Below are 25,460 nucleotides of genomic sequence, written 5' to 3'. Positions count from 1 at the left end.
GTTGTTCCTATGAATCTGCGCGCGATACGCGCCGTCTTCGTTGTAGCACTCGTAGGCTCGAACGTACTGATTGGCTTTTTGCGTATTACACAGTAACAGCTCTGCAACAGCAAACGCATTGGGCACCCTGTCGTCCATTAGCTTGATGCCCAGATCCACTATCTCGCACATTATCGGCTCTTCGATCGCGCAGGCCACGTGTTTTGGGGTGTAGTTACACCAGTTGCTGGCGGGAGGGCTCACCCGTTTTAGGAACGCGGTAAGCGCAGGATTGGTTATGTCCTGATGCAACTCGGGTCCGGCCAGGAAAGTCTCTCTGCCGCTGAGCTCGTTTAGCAGTGTGTAGCAACACTGCAGCAGCTCTCCGCTACCTTTTATGCAGGAGTGTTTCAAGGCCCTGCAAAAGCGTGCGGTGGTAGATATGTATAACGTTCGCTTGTCCTTCTGCTGGTCGCGCAACGAAACCACCGGTGTCATGTTACCTCGCTTACGGCCCACCACGCGTGCCGTGCGTCTGAAGTACACAGTTTTGGCCACGCCGGCGTGACACGTGAATCTCGACAGATCGCATATCACGTCCACGTCCGAGAAACAGTCCACGCTTCCCGGTCGTTTACTGACTTGCAGGTCAGCTGACTCAGTGTCCAGTACACAACACATGGGTTCCACATCAGCAATGGTGTCTCCGGTTTCCCCATACGTCTGCGTAGCAGACGTTCTGTCATTGTCCTCTCCGCTGCGTAACAACTGCATCGGTTGTATGTGCTTGAACGATGGAGTGAGAGCATCCGGATGAGTGGGGACTTCTAGAGACATGTCCCAGAACTCATATCTATCGCCCGTTATGTCCTTTAACAGGTTTAAGCTTTGGACACCCGGCACGATTAGGACCTGCTGCATGAAATAAGCAGCGCTCCCGCTCATCAAATTCACCGTGTACGTGCCCAACATCGATCTGGGCTTGTCACAGAACCGTAGCTCTAACTCCTTGTCCATTTGGGACCACATTGTCACGACCGGTATGACAACGCGGTCCTCTGCGACGGACTTCAACGCTGTAGAGGGTATGTAAAAGAGGGTGTAGTTTTTCAAAGCCAACATTAGCTGTTTCATACCGGCCCTGTCTTCGGTTGACATACATTCTAAGCCATCGGCTCGCAAGTCCATAATATCCATCAAAGCAGTCAAAAGCGACTTGGAAGGGTTTTGTTTGAAACGGCCGATGTCTTCGATCACCATGTCTCTGACGATTTTCCGTGTCGTCTTGTGTTGAAACGCTTTGCTTTTCTCGGATAACATAGACTCTTTCACTGTCATGGCTTCGGCTACCTGGTCGAATAAACCAACGGTGTCGGTGCATGTGAACACCCGACTGTCCTTTTGTTCATCTGAGTACCAGGCAGGCTTGTCGGTCACCACGAACTGCATATTCGTCCCGTGTGTGAGTGCTCTGATGTACAAGGGAAAGCAATGCCCCTGCTTTATGTTCTTGCTCCAACCGAGATGTTTCCAATTGCTGTGTGGGATAAGCTCTCTCCTTATCTTCAACTCTTGTGAAATGTCTCTGAGTCACGACAAAACACTCCACACGGTGACGTGAAATGCCTGTCCGACCCACAGCACCAACGTTCCCGACCTGCAGCTCCAACGTCCCCGACCTGCAGCTCCAACGTTCCCGACCTGCAGTCCAACGTTCCCGACCTGTAGTTCCAACGTCCCCGACCTGCAGCTCCAACGTTCCCGACCTGTAGTTCCAACGTCCCCGACCTGCAGTTCCAACGTTCCCGACCTGTAGTTCCAACGTTCCCGACCTGCAGTTCCAACGTTCCCGACCTGTAGTTCCAACGTCCCCGACCTGCAGCTCCAACGTTCCCGACCTGTAGTTCCAACGTCCCCGACCTGCAGTTCCAACGTTCCCGACCTGTAGTTCCAACGTTCCCGACCTGCAGTTCCAACGTTCCCGACCTGTAGTTCCAACGTTCCCGACCTGTAGTTCCAACGTTCCCGACCTACAGCACTTCTTGTTTTGCTCACAGCAGCTTTGTTGCTGGGCGCAGAGTAAAAGTCACCAAGTTAGTGTGTCACTCCCAGACCGCAACCCGCTCAACTAGGCCTCGTGCTCCTTGTAGCGTTTGCAATTTCTCAGTGCTACACATTTAATTAACTACGGCCTTTGTGAATCATGGACGTCGACTGGATTTCCACATTACAAATGCGGGCAGCTCGCATGCGTCTTAAACTTGTGTATAGGGAAAGCGTGACCGGTGTGAAACACAGACTGGTCCACGTTGTCAACGTACACGTGGAGAACGCTGCAGATCTCAAGGCCACGGGCCGTGGTTCGAGAAAGAAAGAGGCCAAACGCACAGCAGCTAAAGCGCTCTATGCGTTACTACAGGACAGGATCGACCGGCAAACGGCGTCCAAGGCTACCGAACCTTTTCAAGAGCAAATCGACGACAACGCACGCAAGTGTAGCAACCCCTTCCATGAGTACACGGTACTCGATAATAAACGAAAACGGACTGACCTAGAAGCATCCGAGTGTGAAGAAAGTCAACCCGACCCCGACGACTGCACAGAGACACCTCGGTCAAAGGAACACTACCCTCAACAGTCTGATAATCACATTGGACAACTGCAGGTGTGTCAGGCTGCTTGTGTGTATTTACACACATAACGTTACAATTGCAAATATGCTGTACATATAACACATCGTATTGCCTCTTTCAACAGGAAATCTGCCAGCAGACCAATTGGCCATTGCCCAAATATAACTTTGTCTTCACTGAGGGTCCTCGTCGCTACGCATGTCAATGTCAACTTACTATACCCTTGGACGTCCACGCAAGTGATGCCGACTGTGCAGTAGATGCCACGTCTGATCGCGTTCGTACACGACTACACGGTGGGCAACACGGTGGGCAGGCGTGGGATTGCATGTCATATCCATAACATAAATGGCGGTAACAAGTGTAGTAATTCTCTGTGAAACTTTTGTGTTTCCTCACCACAGGCACGGGAGACTCTAAAGGAGCGGCTAAACAAGCGTCGGCTGGGAACACTCTCCTTTGGCTTTACAGACACAAGCTCATCTAGCAATCCAGCCGCATACACCATGCTGAACAACAGTACGACGTGTACTCATCGCCGGGATATGTGGTGTACATGGTCTATGATACTTGTAATGATGGTGTCCGTCCTACTTCTTGTGTATGGTGCGTACTGCATGTGTACGCTTTGCGTCGAAAGAAATAGACACAGGCGAATCGTCAGGTTTCATAGCACTCGTATATAATTTTTGTGTTAGACATGAAATAAAGACAAAAACATTTTCACATTACATTGTTGTCTTCTTCTTTTGCACATACTCATAATAAAAAAAACCACACAAAAGTACAAAGAAGGCTTGTTCCGCGACCCGGGGCTCCTCGGACCTCCTGTGTCACAAATGCTGCTTCTAACCAAAAAGTGTGGCGACAGACACACTGTCCAGCAGTGTCAGTCTTGGACCGTCTTGCGATGATGATGATGTTTCAGCAGTGATTCCTCTTGCTCGGTTACCACGGTCATAACCGATGGACTCTGTGGCCCAACGACGACCAAGTGCCCACCGTCACAGCACTCGTCGTCCATTGCACAGGTGGTGGGTTTGTACACGGCGTTGTATACTGCGGTGCCATCCCCCGGTTTGTAAATGTACGAAGGGGTTCGTCTTTCGTACAGTTTGTAGCTGATCAGTGCCAACCCCAAGACAATGAAGACCGGAGCCGCTATAACTGTGACCTTAAGCCAGTCCTCGTTCTCCGTCCACCACCAATATGGGCTATAATCGTTGTGACCGCTCATGGTTGGTCGTGTAATGTGTGGTGGTATTAGACAAAAATCACAGTCTTGCACAAGGAGCGTCAATGTGTATAAGAGCTTGTTTTTATTAAAAAGCATCATTAGTAATGAGATGTATGCACAGATACATAGGAGCGGTACAACATACAATCAGTGGTGCCTTTTCACAAGGCCAACACCGTTTCAGAAGAGATCCCCAGGTAGACCAGCAGATCCCTACGGTCCAAAAGGTTCAGGATTGTAAACATGACACACTTGTAATATTTTTTACAGTAGTTTAAAATCTTGGGGGCCAGTTCGTAGATGCTCTTTTCTTCCATCCAACCATATGGAATGCGCAGACAATCGCGACTATCCAAAATGTTCCAAGCAAGAAGCATTTTAACCCTACGGATTTCACTGCCGCTGAGTTCACACATCAACTGGCAAAGCATGCGCTGGGCGTGAACGTGGTCGACGTCCTCCAGAACCAGTTGGGTTGGACATGTCGCATTGTAATGCTTGTCGTTTGTCAGCGCGTCGGGATTCATAGCTCGGAACGAAGCTTCGATTGTTTCTCTCGTCACATCGCAGCATAAATGCCGACAAAGGAGTACGATCAGACACTCCGGGTGCCCGTCGGTCTTGTTGTATTTCTCCAAGACGCGTTTGATCTCTTGATGTTGTCGGGTTTCGTACACGAACTCAGTGTCTTCGCTGAGCGTTTTCACCAACCACTGAAAAGCGGACGGTTCTTTGTTCAGGTAATAAGATATGCGGAAATGCCATGATAGTTCCATGTCAGAACACGAGAAGGAGTTCTGACTGCTGTGAAGCTACACTGAATTCAGATGCAACATAAAGCCTGCTTTGAGCTGTCCGGGCTACAGCACGGAGCCCGCCGACCTGCAGCACGGAGCCCGCCGACCTGCAGCACGGAGCCCGCCGACCTGTAGCACAGAGCCCGCCGACGACCTGCAGCACGGAGCTGTCGGGGCTACAGCAGTTGCTTGTTGTACAGACGACAGGAGACGTGATGTTTTGTTGAAGTTCAGAGTAACTGTTTATTGATATTATCGTCATTTTATTTGTCTTGCCATGGGCAAACTCACCCGTTTGTAGATTACGCTTTGATTACACAGCAAACCAGAATGTACTATATACATGTGTATATAAACAACAGCGATTACAATAAGAGACACAATACCAGTAGCATGCGCGTTTTTGCACATAACGCTTTAGGCACCAAGCGAGACACATTCCCTTCAGTGTAGCATTTGTCTTCATCAATTATACCAGATACACATTGGTAAGAAAGACTTTATGGCGAGACACATTCCCTTCAGTGTAGCATTTGTCTTCATATATTATACCAGATACACATTGGTAAGAAAGACTTTATGGCGAGACACATTCCCTTCAGTGTAGCATTTGTCTTCATCAATTATACCAGATACACATTGGTAAGAAAGACTTTATGGCGAGAAACATTCCCTTCAGTGTAGCATTTGTCTTCATCAATTATACCAGATACACATTGGTAAGAAAGACTTTATGGTTTACAACACATGTTGTGCATGTATATCAAAAACCATATAAAAACACGAATAAATATATATATAAATATAAATATAAATATAAAAGTACAGTGAGAAAGACTTAGCTTCATGGTTTTACAACACTTATGTTACACGAAAGTGTCAAGTGTATACCCTGTGGTCGTTAGAAGTAAAGTAAAGCTTCGATTGTATTTCCACGTCGTGGTGACATCCAAACTCTTGTCTGATGTCAATTTTGACACCCCCGTCAAAATCATTTGGAGGTTGACTGAATAGTTGCTCTGGGTATCTGTGGTCGATGGTGTAATGCAAATCTGTCTGCGCCCTGCGTTGTGTAATCGCAGGCGAGAACACGGACAAGGCTAAACTTTTAGCTGCCAGCATAGAGATGAAATGCGCAAAGGTTGAGCTCTCGGAAGGCATACAGTCAAACACAACCTCAACGACATCCGCATCACCTTTACCGTAGTGTACGCGGATCCATCTGTGTAGATAATATAGCATAGAGTTGAACGCATTAGACGACGTCAACTGGCGTACTCTCTGGTCCCTTCTGTCTGTGATAGGCAGAACTTCTGCCAAACCAGTGTTGGTTTGCCCTGAGCACCACACGGCCAGTATAGTCTGGTCAACAAACACAAAACAGCACCAGTGGAAATGCAGACCGCCCATGTTCACATCGAACAGTTGTGGCGTGTACACATCGGGCGACAACATGAGTTGCGTGTTAGGCGTGTGGCAACCCATGGCGATGTGATCCCAAAAGCCCGGAATGTGCGGCATGCACACAAATCTGTAGGCCATCGCCTCCGGCATGGGCGAGTTCAGCCAGTACTTGAAAGCCATCTCGTCTCGGTTGTTGATTAATCTCTCGAAAGCTGGAAGACAAAAAAAAAATGTTCAAGTGAGCGTAGTGTGCTCTTGTGAAACCATGCAGTGTGTGTGTGTGTGTGTGTGTGTGTGTGTGTGTGTGTGTGTGTGTGTGTGTGTGTGTGTGTGTGTGTGTGTGTGCGCAGAACCAACCATTTCTCAGTTCGTCCACAGTCGGAGCACTGCAATGCAGATGCATGATCGTACGCACACCTTCGTCCCCTTCGGTCCTGAAAGCAGCCGTTTGGTCTAGCTCTAGATTCCACTGCACGTGTGCCACGCTAGCTAGCTGGTTGACAGTGACATTGACAATAGCGCGCCTCGACTGCACTTTGTGTATGGCACACCCTTTGTGTTTCGTGTAGCACACAGAGCATATGACACACCCGCAGGCACACTGCAGGGGTCTGTTTAGCTTAATCGTGTAGTCGACACAGAGCACAGTGGCGTTAAATGCACATTGACACACTGTACATTTCACAGCGTTGGAAACTATCTCTAGTATAGACTTGAGTGCTTCGCGGTATTCTCCGTCTTCTGGGTTTACGTGCAGTGTCGGCGGCTGCGGCGGAGCTACAGCTGGCGTACTAACAGGCGACACGCGTTCGCAGGATAATGTATCTGCTGCGTGTGCTACCATCGCGTGTTCTTCGGTATAGCTCAGATCGTCTTTGCGATCTGAAACACTAGAGTTGCTATAGTACCCATGGCCTGTGACGGCTTCTCCGTTATGTGATGATGTCGATGACAACACATAGTTGGGATTTGGTACGTTTTGCTCATTGTTGCTTCTGTTGCCATTGTCCGTCCACAATCTCGCCGGGGCAAACCCAAGGTCGTCGTCACCATTGAATGCATTCACGTAATCTGCAGACTCTTGGGCTGTCTCCATGTCCGCGAACCTATTTTGTACACAAACACAGTGTACAAATTAGATGTGAGTGCTTTAGAAAGACGATTGGCGATGTACACACAGACTGTGGGACCCTCGCCATGTAGATGATATAGTACACTTACCTTGCCGCAGGAACCTCGGTTGTCTCCCTGCTTCTCTTGCTGCCAATTAATCTTGGGCTGGTGCTGTGTTGTTGTTGCATTGCACCCTGATATAAAACAACATTGTCTGCTGTCGCTGGGGCCGGTACAACATCTAGGTACCGAAGGATATCGTCGACGGTTTCGTCAGGCGACTCGTGAGGCAACTCGCTGTGGTTTTGGTATTTTGGCACCTCGTCTTGCGGCGGCTGTTCTGCGGGCTCGTCGCTTGTGTTCTTCTTTATAGTAGTGTTACACATGTCTCTCATACACTGTAGGCTCACCACGGCCACAGTAGAATCGGAGTCATCAAAGGACAACAACTGTGAGCTTGCTTCGGTCGGGCATAGGGGCTCCTCTTCTCTAGGCTCGGTAATGGATGCCAGATGCCGGCACGCGTCGCTTGTTTCGATTGTTTCGATTGTTTCCTCTTCTCTAGGCTCGGTAATGGATGTCAGATGCCGGCACGCGTCGGTTGTTTCGATTGTTTCGATTGTTTCTAGGGGCTCCGCTTCCATAGGCTTGGCGGGGGAGCGCAGATTCGAACTGATTTCCTTTAGGGCTGCCTCAGCGGCCTTTTGGCTGGATTCTTCTACTTGTACTGAGGCGACCCACCGACATTTAATATCTTGCGCCTGGTTGTTGGATAAAACACGAAGGTCTGGCGTTGTTTGTTGTGTATCAAGCTTGGGTTTTTCACCATTGGGTACTTCCTGACCGTTCACGACACCAGGCTTGCGTTTCCGTTGAGGAGTCGTTCTCGCTGCCTGCCCGCGAGCCCTATGCTTGTGGTGCGGCGTTTGCATCGCCGTTCGAGGGCCAGGAGGAGTGGAACGGCTGTGCGTTTCACCTGGTTTTGCTGGAGATGTGACCTTAGTTTGGGTCGTGATGGTTGGCCGTGTGCTCTGCTCTGAAGCGAGTGAGCTGTTGCTGCCGCTTTGAGGCTTGTGGTGGGTGTTGCGTTGATTAGACATTTGTTTACGCGGCAAGACGCCGACATGCTCCCGCGTACGTGTCCCAGATGATCCTTTTCCAATACCATGAACCTGTCTTGATGTCGTTGCCACGGTTGGAGAAGACCCTTTGGTGGCTGCAACAGCGGCGGTAGTAAGACTGGCCTTTTTCGTGGAGGCTGCGCGCTGACTGTTTGATTTATGTTCTTCGGGTAATGCCACCTCGTCTTCCGAGTCCGATGAGTCCGATGAGTCCGATGACGACGAAGCAGACGGCGTCGCGCTCGATCCAGATGAACTCGAGCCGGACGACCCGGAGTGATGCGATTCTGCATCACTCGCACTGGAATCGGATGATGAGGCATCATCGGCATTGCCCTCCTGGAGTGCTTGGCCGTTCGTCAAAGAGTGTCTTTGGATCTCTGTGTTCTCTTCCTCCTGAGGCGCAGCTCCATAATTATACTCCGTGCTGCGTGTCAACCCGGCATTGTTGTCTTCGTCAGAGTCGCAGTCTTCTGAGTCGGGGGTGCGAGTGAGTTTAGCATTCCTCCACGGTCTTTTCACACTGTTGTTCCTTTTCACTCGCGGTGGCGTTTGCTTCGGACTCGGTTGTCTCGTCGATTGAGACGGTTGGGTGGGCACAGTGTGTGAACTGCAAGGCTGCTCTTGGCCGATAGCGCGGCGTCTGATGTCTTGTGCATCGCGCCCAGTAGAACTGAGAGGCGCACGTTGTAAGGTGATGGGCTTTCCTTTAACCCGGAGAGGCTTTGGTTTGTCGTGATGTGGTTGAGCAGCCTTAGCGGGTAGGTATGAGGTGTCCTTCTGCCTATTGCTCCGATTCCTGTCTTGTCCCGCGAGCTTATTGTTTAAGCGACTTGGTGTGACATCCAGACGCTTCTGTTTATACCCAGTCCTAGAATTTGACATAGGTGTGGTATTGGTATCCCGGGACGTAAGGCGCTGACGGTGCTTTTCTTGTGGTTGTTGCCCTTGGTATCTAGACGAAACGGTTTGGTTGCTTTCCACGTTGTATCGTCTCTGTTTAGCTGGGGTGTAGAATGGATATTCCTGCCGTGAATGGGTGCGATTCACAGTTGTCGATTCTCTCACCCGATGACCTGAGCTCGTGGGACCGCATGGTCGGCTTTCATTGTTGTATATGCGATGTGTCTTATTATTCTCGTATTCTCGTCGCCGCTGCACGTTCCGAAAAACAGAGGATATTCCTGGTGGTCGTACGGGTCCACACCGTTCGCTGTCGTTTTCTTGACGCCATTGGTATGGTGCATAGTACTCTGCCATGTTCCCTAGTGAAAACGAGCTGAGATCCTCTTAAGCACGGTGTGCACACATAAACTAAGGATCTGTATTTCTCTTTGGATGCACAACGCCTTCCGGAGAATACACAGGTCCAAATTATGTTGTTCCTGGAACATCAACACATAGCTTAGAGTAATCTGGTGGTCAAAATGCACGAGTGTTACACCCTACCCTGAGAACTATATTCCATAACACTATGTAAAACACACAAGAGACGACTACTTGTGAAAGTTGTATTATGTTCACAGTACACCAATTGCAAAGTGTCCGACCTGCAGTTCCAAAGCTCCCGACCTGTAGTTCCAAAGCTCCCGACCTGTAGTTCCAAAGCTCCCGACCTGCAGTTCCATCGTTCCCGACCTGTAGTTCCAAAGCTCCCGACCTGCAGTTCCATCGTTCCCGACCTGCAGTTCCAAAGCTCCCGACCTGTAGTTCCAAAGCTCCCGACCTGTAGTTCCATCGTTCCCGACCTGTAGTTCCATCGTTCCCGACCTGCAGTTCCATCGTTCCCGACCTGTAGTTCCAAAGCTCCCGACCTGCAGTTCCATCGTTCCCGACCTGTAGTTCCATCGTTCCCGACCTGCAGTTCCATCGTTCCCGACCTGCAGTTCCAAAGCTCCCGACCTCCAAAGCTCCCGACCTGTAGTTCCATCGTTCCCGACCTGTAGTTCCATCGTTCCCGACCTGCAGTTCCATCGTTCCCGACCTGCAGTTCCAACCTTCCCGACCTGTAGTTCCAAAGCTCCCGACCTGTAGTTCCAAAGCTCCCGACCTGCAGTTCCATCGTTCCCGACCTGCAGTTCCATCGTTCCCGACCTGCAGTTCCATCGTTCCCGACCTGCAGTTCCATCGTTCCCGACCTGCAGTTCCAAAGCTCCCGACCTGTAGTTCCAAAGCTCCCGACCTGTAGTTCCATCGTTCCCGACCTGTAGTTCCATCGTTCCCGACCTGTAGTTCCATCGTTCCCGACCTGTAGTTCCAAAGCTCCCGACCTGTAGTTCCAAAGCTCCCGACCTGTAGTTCCATCGTTCCCGACCTGTAGTTCCAAAGCTCCCGACCTGCAGTTCCATCGTTCCCGACCTGCAGTTCCATCGTTCCCGACCTGCAGTTCCATCGTTCCCGACCTGCAGTTCCATCGTTCCCGACCTGCAGTTCCAAAGCTCCCGACCTGTAGTTCCAAAGCTCCCGACCTGTAGTTCCATCGTTCCCGACCTGTAGTTCCAAAGCTCCCGACCTGTAGTTCCATCGTTCCCGACCTGCAGTTCCATCGTTCCCGACCTACAGTTCCAACCTTCCCGACCTACAGTTCCAACCTTCCCGACCTGTAGCACCAAAGCCCCCGACCTGTAGCACAACCTTCCCAACCCGTTGTGTTGTTGTATAATTCTGTTAACCAATACCCTGTTAGACCAATAAACCTCGTAGACAACCAAGAACATGACTGATAGAATCATAGCTGTGAAGCCACAAAATCTAGTCACTCACGCATCTTACTGGTGAAGTTCCTAGCTACTGCACGCAGCCAGGACTACGAGTAATATTTACAAGATGGCAATGGTCCATACTGTGTAGTAGTAGTAGTAGTAGTAGTAGTAGTAGTAGTAGTAGTAGTAGTAGTAGTAGTAGCAGCAGCTAGTTAGTTAGTTTTATCGGTACATTCCGATATCATGGTCGACAGGCCCAAGGTCGTGCTTAGTACTGGACAATGTTACCTGCCTGATATTGACAGGGACACTGCTGTGATTGACAATGTCACTGTGCCCCGGAAAAGGAAAGCTTTATTTCTATCGGTTTCCAATGATGTCGTACACGACAGTCCGTCGGACGAACTGTCCTTCTCTGCGTTGTCCACCGCCGATAGAGCTACGTTCCAACTGCTTCTATATCTCACGTATTGTTGCAAAGGTACAGTGCTTCAAGTCACACTAGAGGACCCGGACTTCGTGTCCATGTCGCCACCTATCCGAGAGGATAACGCTCACGGAAGATTGTTTTGTTTTATTCTAAATATGGACAATGACAACGAAGTATCAAGTGGAGACGGCAGTACGCAAGTGCAACCCGACTCCTCGCAGGTGGGATACACACCTAGTAATTATCTACTGGATCTACTTGACATGGACGCTGGTATAGACGTGTTTGGCCAGGACGACGTGGCCGATGTGCAATCGGACGACGAGGACGACGAGGACGACGACGACGAGGAGCTGCACAAACAAGCCTTCAGCGCCTTCATGAGACTGCAGCTGGTCAGGAAGAAACTCTCCTCGCTAAACAATGCAATGGTAGCGATGAAGGATGAGAAAGCTGAATTGTCAGCCATATTCCATTGGGTGGACATTGTCTCGGACGCGTTGAACTCTAAACAGTTGGACAAGAAAACAGTTAAAGAATTACAGGGATCTTTGTACACACCGGTGTGTCAGTCTGGGAAAACTGCAGTGGTGTTGCCGCAGAGCATAACTCGTTTGAAGCTTAAGACCCTCGAGACATCGATATCTACGATGACGGACATTTGCCTGCGAGGCGAAGGCCAGACGTTGTTCAGAGCACTGATGGCTAGTTTAGGACCAACGCGGTGGCTCGAACAAAGCGTCATGTCAACATATAATCCAGATGTGCCTGGCGATGTGACACATGTGGAGAAACTCAAGGCCTTCACCCGCGATCTGGCGCGGGGATCGCAATCGCGAGTCGACTCGCGAGGACTGATTGTGTTTAGATACACCCTGGACAGCCTCATAGATTCTGACACCCCAGACTTGTTCACTCGAAGCATGCTTCACAAACACGTACCGGTGAACAGGAGTGTCGTGGATGTCGGGTTGCGCAAAATACGCACCCAGCGCAGAACTCTACATCTCGCGCGCATGTTAGACAGCGGACGCTGCGACTGTAGCCGCGGGAGTGGCGACAACATGCCGTGCCGAGGACAATGTTACGCGGCGTATGCCTGCTACTACAATCACGCAGAAACGCACCCATTTGTCACAAGCAAAAACGATCACAGCTACTGTTTTGCACACTTGTTCCCACAGTTGGGTAAAGTCGAGCGTATGAGCAAAGAAATGAAACAGGAGTACGGTGGCAGGGATCAGTTTGAGCTCATAGCGGATATGGTCTTTACAATCTTGACAAGACGGCACTTTGGCGAACGAGATGCAATATACATGGGTTTACACGAAGTTGTAGATGGGAGTCGAGGCAACGCATCTTTGTCTCTCGGACACCACCTGCCGGACATACATTCACAGCTATGCAGGACAGTCTGCGACGACGGCCAACGGGAGTACGCCAGCGTAAAGGTGTACGACGCGGCAGTGGTTAAACACCTGTTCTGTGACACCTTGGCAATAACTAGACTGTTTCAAGCGTCGACCACCTTTAATTACATCATAACAAACACCGCACCCAGATACACCATCGAACGTATCATGCTGTTGAACATCACCGGTCCCGGGGAAGGTAAAAGTTACGCTAACAACGTGCTGGAGCATCAATTTCGCGCGGTGAGGAATTGCATCGAGAGGCTAACTTCGTTCACGATGCAGGCCTTCAAGTACAAGCAGAAGAGGAACGCTTGTGTGGTGATGATAGACGACGCTCACATAACACACGAGAAAAACACCAAATCGATCGACAGAGAATCAAACGTCATCCCCAACACGTTCAAAAATCTGTTGGACACCAGCACCCTAGAAAGCGACGTCGTGACCAAAGACCCCATGACAGGCAAAATTGCCACAGTGAAGTTCCAAGCTGTTCACAACTGCGGGTTTGTGTGGAACACAAACACCATGGGGTTCATGAGCGACGCCTGGGCGGACAGGTGTCTGATAATGGAATCTGAACATCCTAAAGAGGTCAGTCGCACTCGAAGCACTGTACAAATTAGGGATGTGGTGGAGAAGCGGAAGATGGATCGCATCGCAGCGCTTTGCCTATACAGACAGAATCTAATACAGTCTGCTACGATGATCGCGGACTCCGAGGTCGTGCAATTCGGAGTCCGGTTTGACAGCGCTAGAGACGCGTGCGTCGCCGCGTTTTACGAGACGCACATCGAGTGCGCGGGGATGGTGGGCCGGAGGGTTGCTTTCTGCATAAACCAGCTGGTGTTCGCGGAGGCGATGAAGCTGGCCTGTCATTTTGTGTTTGACATTTGGATCCCTCCCTGGACTCGTATTCCCGATAAGGCCGACTACCCGGATTGCGAATCGTTCACAAGGACGCTGAACGAAAACAGACTGCGAGCGCTGAACAAGCTGTCCTTCGGACAAATATGCTTAGAGACCAACGCCGTGTACAAACTGTGCACGGCGGCCTGTCTGCCGGATATATGTCCTCGCGCCCTCGACTCGCAGGGAAGGTTTGCGTGTAAGGTGTTGGGATACGTTTTAACACAGGTGTACGAACAGAAACTCAAGACGACTATCAAAAACGGCAGCCTGTCTGTTTCGGGGATAGAGGACATGTTTTTCTCGGCGGAGCACAACAAGGACGACAATGGCACTGCGCACGAGATGCTCATGTTGTGTTCGACGTGTAAAGTGCCGGCTAGGTCTGCTGTCGACAGCGAGGTGAAGACGCGTAAATTGTGCACGTACAGATTGTCCCATAGCCAGCTTCCCTCGCACGTGAAGAGAGGTCGGGCGAAGGTGAATAAAAAAGTGAGCACTGTCACGTTGTCCCTTGAAATGCTGTATGACATGTTAGCGACCTACGCCCCCGATTCTCATGCTGGATTCTGGTCTCAAGTCACATCGGGTATGGTGGAGTCTTACGAGCAGAGCGCCGACGAGGAGGAATGGGAGAATGCTATGGGTCAGTGTTACGAGAACGCGAACGAGCGACCTCCGCAGTGTCCTAGGTTGTCATTCACGCTAGACTTCACAGAGGACCCGCTTCGCTCGCTGGTGTTGGAAGCTACAGCCGGTGTGAAGGCATTGGACGAGCTAACCTTCCACAGATGTGTGCTGGGCGGCGAGACGTTTCAGTGCTCGGCGCCTTTGTATTACGGAGCTGTTTTACTCGAAGCGCTGGGCGAGGAGGCTCCCCATCTGGCTTACAACGAAAGCCACCTCAAAGAAGCCAACGTGGGCCCGCGGCACACGTTCCACGGACCGAGGTTGACGGTGTATTCCGGAGACTACGCGGGTGTACCGGTTAAGAACATGAGTTCGTTTTGCAAAACTAGGACTACGTATCATCAGGATCAAGTGCTTCTGACGAACGATACAGTGGACAGGGACTACCTCTTCGAATTGGAAGAAGATTGGGAGTGGAAGGATGCGTGTGATGTGTTCAATCACGTTTTCAAAGATGACATTTTTACGGTCGACATGTTGAAACGAGATTACGCTGCGACCATGATCACAATGGTCAGCGATTATCGCCGCTCGGGGCCTTGTCGTGGGGACCCAGACGACGGTAGAACGGCGCTTGCGTTGCGGAGACACACACCTCTTACACACGGTGGACAGAGAGAGGATTGTAGTGACCCAACGCAATGTTCGCATGCTGCACCACAGGGTAAACGTTCACAAAAAAGAAAACAGACGCCATCGCACCACTCTTCGCAACGGGAGAGATCTCACGGATCGAAACGGGGATCGTCCAAGAAACACAGATCTTGTGATTAGAATGTGTCTGTGCACGTACATGTTGTTGTTGTATATACTTTCCATGAAATAAAGTGTCTTGTTGTTGTCGTTGTATATACTTTCCATGAAATAAAGTGTCGCTGCTTCCTTACTATACACATCTAGTTTGTTTCTTTTTAGCTAGTGTGCGGTGCAGGACAAAGAAGAAGGACAGGAATGTGTAGAAGACCAACATACCTCAAAAGCAATTAGATTCAAGACAAAAGTCAGAATAAAGCTTTCTGTGAATTTATTTACACAAATATATACACATTTACACCGCTTCCCTGGTAGCTAGAAACTGGTACTTTTGCTCATAGCACGCAGAGTACCGTTGGACCTTCGCTTGACGAATATATACAACACAGGGTTTGACAGGCAATATAAATGACCGACACCCGTGCAAATGTTCAACACTGTAGCTACGTTGCAATGTCTATGTGAACGAAAGTACAGCACACTGACGAGCCACGGTGTCCAACAGCACACGAACGATGCAACAGTGACCATCGGCAATATCTTCGCCCTTCTGTATGTGCGTGTTACGCGCTTGCCCAGCACGGTATTTTGTATGTGATTCTTTACAGTGTGTACAATCATGCTGTTACAGTATATGATAGCAACTGTAGGCAAAAGAAAAGACACGGTCATCCTAAGCCAAAAACTGAGGTCCTTCATCATAGGTGGCATGGCGTTGTAACAAAACATTATGGGAGACGTTGGGGATAACCGAATAGTCTGCCAGTAAAACATGTCCACCGTAGCAGATACAGCGGGTATGCATCCGCATATAGCACTCACTAGGCTTCTGCTTCTGCGGGACGCGCTCATTCCTCTATTGTGTACAATCTTCATATATCTGTTGACGTTCACGAAGACCAACAGGCACACCCCGTACTGGAAAAAGAGCTGTGGGCAAAAAAAAAAATGAAAACACAGTGAGTGTTACACATGTCCAAGTCACGGTGTCACGTCAAACGTACTGTAGTAGCTACGATGTTAGCACATACCGTGGTCAGGCCTTTAAAGACTTTACACATTGCGTATCCGAATATCCAGCGGCCGTGTAACACACTTTGGGTAAGCCACACAGGCAGAGTGAGCAGAGTGCATATGTCACAGATCCCCAATTGGGTAAAATACACATCGATGTTAGCAGGCCTCTTCCTCCTTCCATTTCTCGAATGAAGTATCAGCAACATGTACGAGTTCGCAAACAAGCCCAGTAACATCACCACCCCATGGATAACAGGCACGTACACGGCACTGCTGTTGTATGCTGCGTTTCGGTCACAGCTATGTGTACGGCTGAGCAGAGGCCTGATTGTCTCATTGTACCGCACGATGGTACGGTGTGAAATGTTAGCAATCGGCTCCATCTTGTCAAACTCAAGCCTACGGTGTAGCTGTATTTGTGCTCATGCGTGAAGTCCACTTAAACTGTGCCTCGGGGTGTCAAGCTCGCCGACCTGGCTACGGCACCGCCCGACCTACGGCACCGGCCGACCTACGGCACGGGCCGCAAACCTACAATACAACTGTCCCGTGGTTTATACGACACAACCTGAGAGGCCACACAAACGCTTGCTTTGGGGTGTTTGACATTGCCGGTAAAGGTATCGCTGAAGCTGGCATCCCAGATACAGCCATGTCTTCTGTAGAGATCCACATAATCGCCGGCGTTGTCCGCAGAGGGAGGCCTGATGTGAGACAAGCGCCTCCTGTTAGTTCATACGTGCGACGTTATCGCGTGAGCAAATGGCGTCTGCGTACCCTGGATCGTAGGATCATTGAAACGACTTTAACTCTGATACATGCGGTGATCCCTGCAGATAAATTCGAGCAATACTCGTTGCGACTAAAGGCACGTTTTGAAGGCTGGATAACATCTCACGCCCCGAACGAGCCGATCGCAACGACATCACTTGCAAGCGCCTTCGCCCAGGACGTATCTGACAATAACTGGCCCTATTTTGTCAGCCGTGGAGAACTCTTAAGTGACTCCGCTATTACATTCGGTGCACGTATTGTAAGGTACGAGGAGGCGCATGTACCGTGGTGGGTGTGGGACTCTATGAAAACACAACCTAAGTACACTGACGCCTTGACCGCAGAAGAGATGGCTCGATGCAGGGGAGCTCCCAGCGTGGGTGTGGGCCGAATGCAACCTGTAGTCCGGGAGCCGCATCATCGATCACCATGGGAGGGCTTCGCCTCGCCGGACCTTGAACATGAACGCCGGTTGACATTTGTTACCCAGGATCCAGGTCGCTTGCAAGCGAACGGGCCTGGTGGTCCGCCGGGTGTAATTGTTGGCGCAGACGCTGGAGAACGCTCGGACTCGGACTCGGATGCGGCTGCAGGATCTCGCGGGGCTGATCTGCCGGCGTGTTGTTGCTGTTACGAAAGGAAGCCAATGTGCATGTTGAGCTGCGGACACATGTGCTGCTCGGCATGCATCGACCAGGGCGTCAGGGTGACGAAGAAGCGCTCGTGTTTTCTGTGCAAAGCGGAATGGACTTTTTGTCGTGCGGTGGACACGAGCAGTGTCCAGCCGGACATTGTCTGCGTAGAGTGCAATAAGCCTAGGGTGTACATAATGATATGTGGCCATGCAACCTGCGGTTGTTCTACCAGGGTTTGTCCAACGTGTAACACTGGGCCGACAGTAAGAGTTTTCATGTGACTGACCTAACTGTGGTGGATACAAAATAAATACGTTTGGATTTCGCCTGTTGACTGTAGTTGCAAATAAACATTACACACGCTGTCTTGTTTTATCGCATGTTTATTTTGCATCCGTATAACACATTCAATAATATACATGACAGACATACATCTCGTCAAAGTGAACACATACAGACTGTACAATCACAAACCAACAACCCGCTGGGGTGCACTTAGATTCTTCTGTACATTAACATATACAAATTAGCAGGCAGGTTGTAGTACGATAAGGGTAATACAGGGCACTGTTTCACAACATCGCCGTCAACAAAATACCACTTGGACATCTTTTTCACAAAGGCTGCGTAATGACCGAACTCATAGGGGCCTGTGTGAGTTATCATACCGTACAGTTCGTACTTTGTAGGCTGTGAAGTTGCAGACATCCTGCTACAGTCTAGTTCTTCTGGTACGTCGATCGCACTGGCGTTGACCATAAGCTCTCCGTGTTGCACACACCGCTGCCCTCTGGCAAGGGTGAAACACAGGACCGCGGGTAGCTCTGTGATATCCGTATTGACGTTCAGCTCCGTCTCCTCTTGACAGGTGCCACAGTGGTAGTCGGACACTCTAAAGGACTCAGAGTAGTCGTCCATGTAGTCCTGTAGCTTACTTGGCTCGTTTTCCCCAATATATACAATCACGTTGTTCGCCGCATGGTGCGAGACGCATTCCGCGTTACACGTTGAACACTTTGCCGATTGTCGTTTCCGTATAGTCCACAGGTCAGATGCTTGTTTGCATCGAGGGTCGCCGTCGTCCGCCAGTGCGTTTAGCACGCACTTAAACACCGAATCGGCATCTTGTTGAACCTCGTATGTCATGCCACTGTATCGAATTAGCGCGTCCACAAGTGAATTCGGATCGCACGGCGGCATTCCCGGAGTGTTACGGTCCATGTCCCGTAAGACACTCGTCAGTTCGCTCGTCACGGTGCTGTAGCTGGCTCTATCGCAGTCGGCGTCGTCGACATCATCGACAACAACAACATCATCATCGTCGTCATCAGATCTGGTCAGCGTGATCCTAAAGTCATCTGTGACATACAGACACTGCAATACACTGTTTACGGCGCAGTGAGACCCAACGTTGATCAGCCCTCTCATGTTGTTTATCCTGCGTGCTGCGCGCGGCAGACAATGCTCAATAGTCCGTCGTACAGTAAAGTGGCACACCCCTAAACAGTTCGTCCAGTGTCTTGATTGCTCCTTTGGTAGTCTCCTTTGCATCAATATGCACTAGTAGTATAATTATCTTGAAGTGATACGAGCTGAAGTTTGACAGGGGAGTCAACGTGACATGTTTTGTGATTTTCATAACGGGAGCCCAATCCAATAGCGCTGCCCTGTCGTGAGTGTACAGGCATAGTAGATCGAGGGACTCAAACATATCTCGCCTCAGCTCGTCCAAGCTTGGCACTCCTGAAAGTGCACTAGGTCTTAGTGTGATCTTAGTAAGACCCTGAGTGCAGTCCAGAGTGGTAACTGCGAGCGCGTTATCCCATAGCGCCTTAGCCTTTACTCTCAAGACAATGTTTCGCACAAGGTCTTTGACGAGTCCGCTGTGGTGAAGTGTCGCATCAGCCGCGCCGGGGGCCGAGTCCGGCCGGCACGCGGTCTTAGAAAACCTCGTGAACGGAAGACGGGTCGGGTTTCCGCACACCAGAACCTTAGCTGTACATTTATTCAAGTTGGCCTCGCCGACCCTCGAGCCTACCCAATTTGGTACGTCGGACAAATATTCTCTGAACGTAAAGTGCGTGTGCGCTAGCGATGACACAACGGGCTGAACTCTTGTGATAGCGCTGGCAACATTCCGCTGGCTCAACTCTGTGACCAAACGCTCTATGTCTTGGCTATTTGAACAAGAAGACTGACATTTCTCTAGAAATGGCACAGCGGGAGATCCCGGCTCGTGCTTACTAAGTAGTTCCAAACACACAGATGTAATTCTCCGGCTGTGGGCACCTAGCAACTGTTGATGGTCCGGCTGGGGAAAGTGAGCGCTCAAATAACCCACTATGTCGATCATCACAGCCCCTCGGCCGAGTAGTAGGTGCTCGGTTGCCATGTTCGTAGGTAGCACGTTGTTCTCGGCGGCAGCTTTCAATGTCAAGAGAACTTGCATCAAGCACGGATAAAAGGATTCTCCCTGTTGCAACACCCAGTTGATCATCTTGGTGGATCTGAAGAACTGACCGTATTGAAACACGTATAGCCCATGAGCCTTAGCTTGCTTGTACACAGATTCCCTAGGTCCGGCAAACAATGAGGGATGTTCTTTTGTCAGCCGACATGCTCTTTCCACGACGTCGCGTTGGAAACACGCAACGTCGTCCTCCGTGGGGTTCGTGACAATGACCATGGTGACGTCGGACTCGCCTTTGGTCTGCTTAGTACGAACAAGGCATTTGACGCGACTGGGTTGACTGAGAGACGGCCTAGTCGACTGACGGTTTCCCGCAGCGGCTACATTGTACGCAGCTGGCACCTGTGGGACCAAGGGTGCCCGGGTAAGCGTGTCCTCCGCGGCAACGACACCCGTAGGCGCTCGCCCCCCCGTTTCATCGCTCGGCTGTTGGCCGCTAAGGGCAGCGTCCGCCGTGACATTGTGAAAGCCGGGCACCGCACCCGGCTGCGCGGCGGCCTGTGTTCGTTTTGCACACGGACGAAACGCCCCTACGCGGTCGGCATCTGCAGCACAGAGCGTCCCCAGAGTACTTTCCAGCGATTCGCCAGCTCTACGCTTTTCGGAGCATGCCTTTCTGACACAATCGGACAGCGCTGTTTCTTTTTCTCTATACCACGGACTGGGTTGTAAATCCGGCGATAAGCGTATCAAGTCTATGCCGTAGTACCTTTTGCTCGTGTGTGTATACACCCCAAGCTTCTTTTCTTGCACTAGTATGCGGAACTGGTCGGGGACACAGTCGTTTGCTACGATGGCATCCGTCGCTCTGTACTGGCCGACCTGCATATTACTGGGGATTACGTGAACCGGCGAGGTGGCGTGTGATACGTCATCGTTCAAATACGTGTAACGGTTCAATTTCAACAACTCGCCGGGCGTGCTACGTTCTTGGGGAAACAAGGTGATGCAAAGCACGCCTATGTTAACGAAAGCTTTGTCTCGAATATTGCGGCCCATTTCACCCAGCGTACGCCCAATGGTTGCGGTGGTGGGCCTAGAGTGTCCGTACTTGCCGTACAGCGTCGCGCCGTCGTACGCTTTCATGTAGTTGCTTTGAAATGCAGTCGTGGGGTCTGAAGGCGTGTACACGCCGACGAGTTTAGAGAGGCTATCCCCGTAGGTCTTCTTACAGAATTCGGACGGCGTCTGAGCACGCCTGTATTCTATCAACGGGGATCCCGTGTACAGTTCCCACATGACACAATACCAGCTGAACACATCGCTGGCCGTGGTGGAATTTAGGCACCAAAGCACTTCGGGGGCCGTGTGCACTCGATTGCCCCGTTGCTGGTCTGGAGTCGAGTAGTTGCAGGCTGTGCCGAAGTCGCTGATCTTAAACGACAGCTCCACCGGTTTTCTATTGGGTTGATGGCACACGAGGATATTTCTGTACGTCAGGTCTCGGTGTTGAACATGTCTCGCGTGTAGGTACTCCAGTCCTCTCAATGTATCCAATTCCACAATGGGTATCAGCGCCAGGTGCACGGCGCTGTCGGTGGAGGTGCTCGATTCGGGCCTCTGCAGGTTGGTCATCCTGGCCATGAATTCCTGTAAGGAGAATAGGGCTCTCTCCATCACGATCACGGCCCTGCCGCCTAACGGATACTGCGGTATGTCGCACCAATATCCTCCAAAGGTACGTAGTATGTTTGGGTGCTTCATCGAAACGCCTATGGCGATTTCTTCCACTTGAGTGGCGATGTGCGCGTATCGGTAAAACTGATCCTCTATAAACGGCAGGCTCCAGTCTGCCATTTCTGGGAACATGTTAACTTTTGCAACTTGCACGTTGGAGGTTTCCACGATGATGCCGAACCCGCCTCGGCCCAACAGCATACTGGGATCTTGCATTGACTGCTGAATGTCAATGGAACACTGCAGGTTACTGGGTAGTCCGCTGTACACGGACCAAGGGTTTACCGTAGTAGCTTCACAGTCAGCAACGTCGACGTACTCTCTATGGAAACTGTCTAGCGAGCTGGAGCGCTTTCTTTCTTTCGCGGGTGAACTGTAGCTTTGTGGTCGATGCACGTGGAGTATCGGGTGATCGCCCTGGATCCTCGGATGTATCTGTTGGTATGGTTGCGCGGTGAACGTGGGTAGGAACGAAGTGCGTCTGGTGTTTGTTTTGATCAGCCGGTTTGTATTGTCCAGTAGGTCGCTGACATTCTTAGAGTACGGGGCCGTAATCTTAGGGTTAGTCATGAGAAACACCACCACAGAGTTGTACTTACTGGATATCGCATTTATTATGTACACCAGGAGGTATTTTGTTTGCTTGCTGATTTTAACCTCTTCCTGTACGGCTATCTCCTGTATGGCTAACAGCTGCACATCGCTCCGATCTTCCTCTCGTATATATCTTTCCAGTTCGGCCACCGTGTCGCAACTGGGACCTGGCACGAATCCGCTTCGGCCGGTCTCCGAGACGACAGACAGTATCCCTTGTAGATCATTATAACGAAACGTCCTCACGTGAAACGGACTGTATTTTTCGACCAGATCCAAAAGCAAGTCGCAGTATCGTTTGCCCCTGCCGGAGCGCGCAGGGGCGGCCATTGGCAGAGCTGCGGGTCGGACGTTGAAATACAGCGAATTCAGATTAATCTTCCGTCCTTTCTCTCTCTCGACAGGTAAATAAATATGAACTCTCGCAGAGAGATCACGTTTTCGGGTACAGCGACAGCCAACCTGTTTGAGTGTTTGGTGATGAGCGGCTCGCCTGCCACGGGCTACCTGCACGCCGCCTCGTTCAGGGATGTGAGGACACTTCAGATGGGCCTACAGCTTCTAAGGGACATGTGGACAAAGGTAGATGGGTTGTACGTCCCGAAATCCGACTTAGAATCCCTGCATGCGATGGAATATAAGAGCGCTGGATCCCACCCTCCGGATATCCCTCAGTGTATTGCAGTAGACGCGAGGAAACTGGCTAGATATTACATATATCTCCTTTTCCGTTACTGTGTCAGCGCAGCGGAGCACGGTTCGGCTGGCAGAGTTCACAAAGAGCACACGCTGCATCTTACGGACATCCCAACGTCTTGGATGCAATCTGTGACATCCACGAATTTTCCCTCCGCTCCTCCGATGATGATCGCACACCAGAGCGTTCCCGGCGTGCGCCAGCAGCAACAGCCTCAACCTAGTGGAATGACACAGGTGAATAGTACCCATCAACACGAACAGAGGTATACCGCTACACATGCTCAGGAACACTTGACGCTCCGTGATATTACACCGCAACAACATCATCGACAGCAGCAACTCTATAACCCCGGCGACGTCCCACTTCGGCATACTCTAGCACACGAACAAACAGCAGCCGAACGTAACAGACAACTCACCTCGACACACAAGGTCAACCCTGAGATCCCACCAAAGAAGCCCTGTGCTATTGTTGGGAAACGACCCCACGTGCAGCGTCGCTCCGGAGGAGCTTATCGGTCCGCCGCGGAGAGCGATGACGATTAGAGCTCTCTCTACCTCACGCACACACACGCACACACACACACACAGAGAGAACAGTATAACAAACACACACACACACACACACACACACACACACACATACAGAAGCAGCTCTAATGTCAAACAACTATGGCTTTGCAAGGAAATAAGGTCGAGGTTGGTCGTTTCAGTGAAGGAATGTATGTCAAGTCTGAGCACCACGTACACGAAAGCCTGGCCAGAACATGTGGTGTGTGCATGGACGTCATACTTACCAAACAGAATCCCTCGGAGCGCGTCTTTGCCATCTTACCAAACTGCCAACATTGCTTCTGCCTGCACTGTATACGAACCTGGAGAAGAAAGACAGATGTTGTGTCATACAACGCGGCGAAGGGATGCCCTGAATGTCGGACTGTGTCCTTTTACTTCATACCGTCTAAATGCTGGGTGACAGATCAGGACGAAAAGAACGAGATCATCAGCCTCTACAAGACGAGTATTCTGTCCAAAATAACATGCAAATATTTTCTCAAAGGCAACTGTGTGTTTGGGCCGGACTGTTTCTACAAGCACAGTGCAGGATCGCCCAACAACAGACCACTGTTTTACTAGCGGATCGACACAGCCAGCGCAGAGAAGTGACTGTAGACAGTGTTACACGGCCTGCAAGGGACTGCAAGCGTCCTATTTGGAGATGCTGTGATTCATAATAATACTACTGTGCTTGTCTCGGGGTCGTGCGTTGAGGCTGCGTTTGGTATCTCGATGCCTCCCATTTGTACCTGCTGCATGTATCTACGCGTCTCTGTTTAACAGTCACTATTTTTGATGGTATTGCTGAATAAAATATATAAAATCTTTTCTTTGTGTATGTGTGAATCATTTGACCCAATGTTTACTCGAACATTAACAAACAGAATCGCACTGCTGTTTAAATGTTGACAATAAAAATTTTTTATTACGTGCCGCAGTTGGTACAATATCGTCGTACATTTGTTGTCAGTCAAATAACTGTCATATGCACTTGTTACAATATCTTCATACATTAGTTGTCTTGCATTGTACAAGTAAAGTCCAGTCTTCTTCTCAACTCAAGTCTTCGTCTCACACATCGGTGAGACATACTTGGTTCACGAAGTTTCACTGGGGCTGCCAGTCTGGCTTTGACAGGAACCCGAGTCCCCTTCGAGGTGTACTGCTTATTCCTGCGTGGCGTATAGTACATATTCACAGCTTCAAACTCGTACGACAGGTTTCTGCGAATACGGTCCTTGCCGCCCGCACGCTTCAAATCGGACCGGTCTCGACGTCTCAGCCCGAGACGACTTTTAACCGGAGCTCTGGGTGGCACTGGCGACACGGCAAGCTGCGCCATGGGTGAAACGACCCCTTCTGTGGGATAGCCCCCTGTCCCTTGAGCCAGTGCAGACGTAGTCTCAATGCAGGTAGCCTCAGTCGTCCGGCCCTGGACTTTGTTCCACGCTTGCAAAGAGTTCTCGTGCGTTGTATCCATAAGTCGTTTTGAATACAACACGCTTCTAAGTTGGTTACACAATCTTTGATGGCGATCGGCAAATTCTTCACCGTATTGATGCAGAGCGTGGTGACGCGTCATGCCCAAGAAGGTCGCGAAAGACGTGTTTTTAAACCGATCGCACAAATGTCCAAGGTTCCAGATGGTCAGGTAATGGTGCACAGCCATAGCTTGTGTACGAGGTGTAACTCGAGAAGCTGTGTTGGATGAGACTTTGTTTCTTGGGTGGATTGTCTTATACTCCGGGTCGGCCGGGTAATGTAGCCAGGTCGGCCGAGTAATGTAGCCAGGTCGGCCGGGTAATGTAGCTATGGACCCCCCCCTCCCCCCAGTGTGTTTGTGAGAATAAGGG

General features: G+C 50.5%; 3 protein-coding genes across 3 annotated transcripts; all 3 read right to left on the bottom strand.

Annotated features, from left to right (window-relative positions):
- Positions 1-5,525: 5,525 nt before the first annotated feature.
- On the bottom strand, positions 5,526-7,146 carry LOC147326533 (uncharacterized). Its single transcript, XM_086302616.1, has 2 exons — positions 6,408-7,146; positions 5,526-6,262 (listed from the first exon to the last, which is right to left on the bottom strand). Exons 1-2 carry the CDS (start codon positions 7,144-7,146, stop codon positions 5,526-5,528), a joined length of 1,476 nt encoding a protein of 491 aa, XP_086158742.1.
- Positions 7,147-18,104: 10,958 nt separating this feature from the next.
- LOC147326532 (ubl carboxyl-terminal hydrolase 18-like) lies at positions 18,105-19,037 on the bottom strand. The gene has a single exon (XM_086297788.1). It carries the CDS (start codon positions 19,035-19,037, stop codon positions 18,105-18,107), a length of 933 nt encoding a protein of 310 aa, XP_086153914.1.
- A 37-nt stretch (positions 19,038-19,074) lies between these two features.
- Positions 19,075-22,680, bottom strand: LOC147326531 (uncharacterized). The gene has a single exon (XM_086302614.1). It carries the CDS (start codon positions 22,678-22,680, stop codon positions 19,075-19,077), a length of 3,606 nt encoding a protein of 1,201 aa, XP_086158740.1.
- Between the last annotated feature and the right edge of the window lie 2,780 nt (positions 22,681-25,460).

This window comes from Aulonocara sp. 'chitande type north' Nkhata Bay, linkage group LG7, assembly GCF_057382095.1.
Source record: "Aulonocara sp. 'chitande type north' Nkhata Bay isolate Kocher_YH1m ecotype deep benthic linkage group LG7, A_spYH_male_GT1.1, whole genome shotgun sequence".
Lineage (NCBI taxonomy): Eukaryota > Metazoa > Chordata > Actinopteri > Cichliformes > Cichlidae > Aulonocara > Aulonocara sp. 'chitande type north' Nkhata Bay.
Note: the sequence above shows the minus strand (reverse complement) of the source record. Positions and strands in the feature narration are given on the sequence as shown.